Source organism: Onychostruthus taczanowskii, unplaced genomic scaffold (genome assembly GCF_017590055.1).
Source record: "Onychostruthus taczanowskii isolate IOZ18803 unplaced genomic scaffold, ASM1759005v1 scaffold303, whole genome shotgun sequence".
Lineage (NCBI taxonomy): Eukaryota > Metazoa > Chordata > Aves > Passeriformes > Passeridae > Onychostruthus > Onychostruthus taczanowskii.
The window spans coordinates 81,598-88,289 of NW_024500384.1; the positions used below are offsets into that span (position 1 = coordinate 81,598).

At 60.5% G+C, this 6,692-nt stretch overlaps 1 protein-coding gene across 1 annotated transcript in view; it reads left to right on the plus strand.

Annotated features, from left to right (window-relative positions):
• DNM2 (dynamin 2) overlaps positions 1–5,183 on the plus strand; it is a 32,497-nt gene extending 27,314 nt beyond the window's left edge. Inside the window, exons 16-20 of the mRNA XM_041409647.1 lie at positions 1,169–1,278; positions 1,448–1,559; positions 2,122–2,286; positions 2,755–3,020; positions 5,048–5,183. Of these exons, the coding sequence (XP_041265581.1) occupies positions 1,169–1,278; positions 1,448–1,559; positions 2,122–2,286; positions 2,755–3,020; positions 5,048–5,114 (720 nt within the window). The 3' untranslated portion in view covers positions 5,115–5,183. The remainder of the gene's footprint in view (positions 1–1,168; positions 1,279–1,447; positions 1,560–2,121; positions 2,287–2,754; positions 3,021–5,047) is intronic.
• The last annotated feature ends 1,509 nt before the right edge of the window (positions 5,184–6,692 follow it).

The following is a 6,692-nucleotide window of genomic DNA, read 5'->3' on the forward strand; positions in this document are numbered from 1 at the left end:
CAATTCCAAAAAGGGGCAATTCCAAAAAGGGGCAATTCCCAGAAAGGGGCAATTCCTGGGAAGGAAAAGGGGCAGTTCCCAGGAAGGGGCAATTCCCAAAAAGGGGCAATTCCCAAAAGGGGGCAGTTTCCTGGAAGGAAAAGGGGCAATTCCCAGGAAGGGGCAATTCCCAAAAAGGAACAATTCCCAAAAAGGGACGATTCCCAAAAAGGGACAATCCCAAAAAGGGACGATCCCAAAAAGGGGCAATTCCCAAAAAGGGGCAATTCCCAAAAAGGGGCAATTCCAAAAAGGAACAATTCCCAAAAAGGGACGATCCCAAAAAGGGGCGATCCCAAAAAGGGGCAATTCCCGGCGTTCCCGCTTACCTGCGGCAGCTCCGGCCGCGGCGCCGCCCGCGCCGGCGTAACCAATGTGCAGACTACTGTACATCCCTTCCCACCTGAACAGGTAGTCTGAACACTGGGAACGCCGGCCCGGCTCTCCCCGTCCCCCGGGTGGGGGGTCCTGGGCTGGTTTTTTGGGGGGGTGGGGGTGTCGCCGTCCCCGGGGCCGTGGCTCTGTCCGGTCCTGACGTGGCAGAGCCCGAATCCCGCCCGGCTCTCCCCGTCCCCGGGGGGCCTGGGCTTGTTTTTTTTTTTTTTTGGGGTGGGGGTGTCGCCGTCCCCGGGGCCGTGGCTTTGTCCGGTCCTGACGTGGCAGAGCCCGAATCCCGCCTGGAAAAAGCTCTGTGGGTTTGTCAGGAAATGGTGTGGGGGGCGGGCTGGGGGGTGGGGGGCCGGCCCCGGGTTCGTGGCCTCTCCACAAAGGCCAACGTCACTTTTTGGGACCATCTGGAGACAAAAGTGGAGCTGGAGCTGCTCTAAACGATTCCAGATGTTGCCGTTGACGGCGGCCCCGGGCTGGAAGAGGCTCCCGGGCTCCTTCCAGAGCATTCCTGGGGAGCTGGGCTGGAGCAGGGTGGGCTCAGGGTGGGGGTCTGGGCCCACCCCACAGCGATCCCTGCTTCCTCCCAGAGCAATTCCCCATCCCAGGCTCCACGGGATGAGCCGGGGAATCTCCCCTTGGGCCTTTTCCAGCCGGAGTTTGGGGTGTGCAGTTCCCAAATTCGGGGTTTGTTCCCCCTCCTTCGCCTTCATCCCTGCTTCCCTGTCGTCCCCTTTCCCAGGAGAAGGAGAAGAAGTACATGCTGCCTTTGGATAATCTGAAAATCAGGGACGTGGAGAAGGGATTCATGTCCACCAAACACATCTTCGCCATCTTCAACACGGAGCAGAGGTGGGGAATCCTCCTGGGCACCTCCTGCTCTTCAGGCATTTCCCCTTCCCTTGCTCCCAGCTCCTCCCGGAGGCTGGGATCCCTCGGGGTGCTTTCTCCAGCATTCCCACCGGGATTTCACGGGGATTTGGGGCTCCCCTGACCCCCCCAAGGCCTCCTCGTCCTGCAGGAACGTGTACAAGGACCTGCGGCAGATCGAGCTGGCCTGCGACTCGCAGGAGGACGTGGACAGCTGGAAAGCCTCCTTCCTGAGGGCGGGGGTTTATCCCGAGAAGGACCAGGTGAATCAGATCCCCACGGGGCTGGGACAGCCCTGGGGGCAGCCAGGAGATGGAGGAGGAGACCCCCAGGGTGCTGCTGGATGGATCCGGGCTGTGGAGTAACCCCAGGATGGGAATGGGGTCAGGACAAGGCTCTGGGATAACCCCAGGATGGGAATGGGGCTGGGAACAGCTCTGGGATTACCCCAGGATGGGAATGGGGATGGGAGCAGCTCTGGAATAACCCCAGGACAGGAATGGGGCTCGGAACAGCTCTGGGATAACCCCAGGATGGGAATGGGGGGGGGAACAGCTCTGGAATTACCCCAGGATGGGAATGGGGATGGGAGCAGCTCTGGAATAACCCCAGGACAGGAATGGGGCTGGGAACAGCTCTGGGATAACCCCAGGATGGGAATGGGGGTGGGAACAGCTCTGGAATTAACCCCAGGACAGGAATGGGGCTGGGAACAGCTCTGGAATAACCCCAGGATGGGAATGGGGCCGGGATGGCCGCGCTGGGGCAGGGGGATCCCCCCTGATCCCCCCTGATCCCAGGGGTGACCTTTCCCTGCTGTTGCAGACGGAGAGCGAGGACGGGGCCCAGGAGAACACCTTCTCCATGGACCCCCAGCTGGAGAGGCAGGTGGAGACCATCCGGAACCTGGTGGATTCCTACGTGGGGATCATCAACAAATCCATCCGGGACCTCATGCCAAAGACCATCATGCACCTCATGATCAACAATGTGAGGGGGGAAAAGGGGGATTGGGAGGGGGAAAGGGGATGGGGAATGGGGAAAAGGGGATGGAGAGGGGGGAAAAGTGGATGGAAAACTGTGGGAGGAGCTGGAGGGGCTCAGCCTGGAAAAGGAGGCTCCAGGGGCACCTCCTGGCTCCTGGCAATTCCCTGGAAGGAGGTTGGAGCCAGCCAGGGGCTGATCCCTCCTCCTGTGTCCCTAATCCTGTCCCTCCTCCCAGAGGGGACAGGACAAGAGGAAAGGGCCTCAAGCTGTGCCAGGAGAGGTTCAGGCTGGGCTTGGGGAAAATTCTGGAAGAGTTTTCCATCCCTGCCACATTGGGGTGTCCCCTCCCTGGAGAACCACGGCGGTGGCACTCAGGGACAGGAACCATGACAGGACCCACCCCAAAAACCCCCAACTCCGCCCAAACCCCCCCTCAGCAGCACATCCCAGCCCTTCCCTCGTGTCCCCCAGACCAAGGATTTCATCCACTCGGAGCTGCTGGCCTTCCTGTACTCGTCGTCGGACCAGAGCAGCCTGATGGAGGAGTCGGCGGAGCAGGCGCAGCGCCGCGACGAGATGCTGCGCATGTACCACGCGCTCAAGGAGGCGCTGGCCATCATCGGCGACATCAGCACCAGCACCGTGTCCACGCCCGTGCCCCCGCCCGTGGACGACACCTGGCTGCAGCCCGGCGCCGGCCACAGGTGGGCTGGGGGGCCGGGGGGGTCCTGCCGGGGGTTGGGTTATCGCTGGCGGTGTCCGTCCCCGCTGACCGGTCTCGTTCAGTGTCCATCCCGCTGACCGTTCCCATCCTGTGTCCATCCTGGTGACCAGTCCTGTTCAGTGTCCATCCCGGTGACCAGTCCTGTCCCGTGTCCATCCCACTGACCATTCCCATCCCGTGTCCATCCCGCTGACCGTTCCCATCCTGTGTCCATCCTGGTGACCAGTCCTGTTCAGTGTCCATCCCGCTACCATTCCCATCCTGTGTCCATCCCACTGACCGTTCCTGTTCCGTTCCCATCCCCACTGACCATTCCCATCCCAATGACCGATCCCATCCTGTGTCCATCCTGGTGACCAGTCCTGTTCAGTGTCCATCCTGGTGACCAATCCTGTCCCATGTCCATCCTGCTGACCGGTCCTGTTCAGTGTCCATCCCACTGACCATTCCCATCCCAATGACCGATCCCATCCTGTGTCCATCCTGGTGACCAGTCCTGTTCAGTGTCCATCCCGCTACCATTCCCATCCTGTGTCCATCCCACTGACCGTTCCTGTTCCGTTCCCATCCCCACTGACCATTCCCATCCCAATGACCGATCCCATCCCGTGTCCATCTCTGCTGGCCAATCCCATCCTGTGTCCATCCCGCTGACCGTTCCCATCCTCTTTCCAGCCCCACTGACCATTCCCATCCCATGTCCATCCCAAATGACCGATTCCATCCCACTGACCGTTCCTGTTCCGTTCCCATCCCCACTGACCATTCCCATCCCAATGACCGATCCCATCCCGTGTCCATCTCTGCTGGCCAATCCCATCCTGTGTCCATCCCGCTGACCGTTCCCATCCTGTGTCCATCCCACTGACCATTCCCATCCTGTGTCCATCCCGCTGACCGTTCCCATCCTGTGTCCATCCCGCTGACCGTTCCCATCCTGTGTTCATCCTGGTGACCATTCCCATCCTGTGTTCATCCCGCTGACCATTCCCATCCTGTGTCCATCCCACTGACCATTCCTGTTCCATTCCCATCCCCACTGACCATTCCCATCCCAATGACCGATCCCATCCTGTGTCCATCCTGGTGACCAGTCCTGTTCAGTGTCCATCCTGGTGACCAATCCTGTCCCATGTCCATCCTGCTGACCGGTCCTGTTCAGTGTCCATCCCACTGACCATTCCCTGACCATTCCCATCCTGTGTCCATCCCGCTGACCGGTCTCGTTCAGTGTCCATTCCGCTGACCATTCCCATCCTGTGTCCATCCCGCTGACCGGTCTCGTTCAGTGTCCATTCCGCTGACCATTCCCATCCTGTGTCCATCCCGCTGACCGGTCTCGTTCAGTGTCCATTCCGCTGACCATTCCCATCCTGTGTCCATCCCACTGACCGTTCCCATCCTGTGTCCATCCCGCTGACCATTCCCATCCTGTGTCCATCCCACTGACCGTTCCTGTTCCGTTCCCATCCCCACTGACCATTCCCATCCCAATGACCGATCCCATCCCGTGTCCATCTCTGCTGGCCAATCCCATCCTGTGTCCATCCCGCTGACCGTTCCCATCCTCTTTCCAGCCCCACTGACCATTCCCATCCCATGTCCATCCCAAATGACCGATTCCATCCCACTGACCGTTCCTGTTCCGTTCCCATCCCCACTGATCATTCCCATCCTGTTCCCATCCCCACTGACCGTTCCCATCCCAAGTGACCGATTCCATCCCGCTGGCCGTTCCCGTTCCATTTCCATCCCCACTGACCAATCCCATCCTGTGTCCATCCCGCTGACCATTCCCATCCTGTTCCCATCCCCACTGACCATTCCCATCCCAAGTGACCTATTCCATCCCGCTGACCGTTCCCATCCTGTGTCCATCCCGCTGACCATTCCCATCCCGTGTCCATCCCAAGTGACCGATTCCATCCCGCTGACCGTTCCCGTTCCATTTCCATCCCGGTCTCACTGGGATCCACTGGGGTCTCACTGGGATCCCCCAGGACCCCCCGTGCCCTCAGCCCCCCCCGTTCCCCCCCACAGGAGGCCCCCGGCGGCCCCGAGCCGCCCGACCATCATCCGCCCGGCCGAGCCCTCCCTGCTGGATTAACCCCGGGATCCGCCGCCCCCCGTGCCGCCGCCGGCGCCCTCGAAACGGGAGAAACGGGGGAGAAACGGGGGAAAACGGGAAAAAAAACCAACCCAGAGCCAGCCCGGAGCTCCTGGGGCTGATCCTGGGGAGATCCCAGGGGTTGATCCTGGATCCCATCCCAGGGGGATCCCAGATCCTGGGGCTGATCCTGGGGAGATCCCAGGGGTTGATCCTGGATCCCATCCCAGGGGGATCCCAGATCCTGGGCTGGGGAGATCCCAGGGGTGATCCTGGATCCCATCCCAGGGGGATCCCAGATCCTGGGGCTGATCCTGGGGAGATCCCAGGGGTTGATCCTGGGGAGATCCCAGGGCTGATCCTGGATCCCATCCCAGGGGGATCCCAGATCCTGGGCTGGGGAGATCCCAGGGGTGATCCTGGATCCCATCCCAGGGGGATCCCAGATCCTGGGGCTGATCCTGGGGAGATCCCAGGGTGGTCCCAGATCCCATCCCAGGCTGATCCCCGCCCCCAGGGTGGGCCCAGATCGCATCCCAGGCTGATCCCCGCCCCCAGGGTGGGCCCAGATCGCATCCCAGGCTGATCCCCGCCCCCAGGGTGGGCCCAGATCGCATCCCAGGCTGATCCCCGCCCCCAGGGTGGGCCCAGATCGCATCCCAGGCTGATCCCCGCCCCCAGGGTGGGCCCAGATCGCATCCCAGGCTGATCCCAGCCCCCAGGGGGGTCCCAGATCCCATCCCAGGCTGGTCCCAGCCCCCAGGGTGGTCCCAGGTCCCCTCCCGGCGGGGGCAGCTCCCGGGCAGGTCCCAGCAGCTGATCCTGGCAGCTCCGGGGCCCCCCCGGTGCCCCCCGGGCCGGGGCAGTGACGGATTTTGGGGGGTGGGGGGCGGGGGGGGGGAACTTTGCACTTTGTCAGAATTCCCGAGGAGGGAGGGCCCGGCCCCGCCTATGCCTTCCTCCCCCCCTTCCTCCTCCTCTTCCTCCTCCTCCTCCTCCCCCGTTCCCGGATTCCGGGGATTCTGCCCCAAACTCGCCCACGGCTCCTCCCCCGCCCCCTCCCCGGGGTCGGGTTTGGGGCTTTTTTTTTGCTTTTTTTTTTTGGTTTTTGGGGTTTTTTTAAAAAGAATTGGGGTTTTTGAGCAGGGGAAAACACTGGAATTCCCAGAGGGATTCGGCAACGATCCCAATTCCCTGAGAACCTCAGGAATTTCATCCCGGGAATTACCCGGGAGAGGAGGAGGAGGTGGAGGAGGGGGAGGGGGAGGAAGCTGCGGCCCCCCCCCCGGGGTGGGGGAGGGGGCTTTGCTCCGGAAGTTTCTCCCCCTCCCCTCCCCCCGTTCCTGATCCCGCTCCGCCGGGAGCCGAGGTTGTAAATATTTTTACAGACTTGTATTAATTGTATAAAAAAAAACCCACAAAAAAAAAGGAGGGAAAAAGAACAAAAAAAAAAACAAAAAAAAAAAACCAAAAAAAACAAAAAAACCAGGAAAAAAAAAAAAAAAAAAAAAAAAAAAAAAAAAAAAAAAACCACAAAAAACACAAAAACCAGGAAAAAAAAAAAAAAAAAGAAAAAAA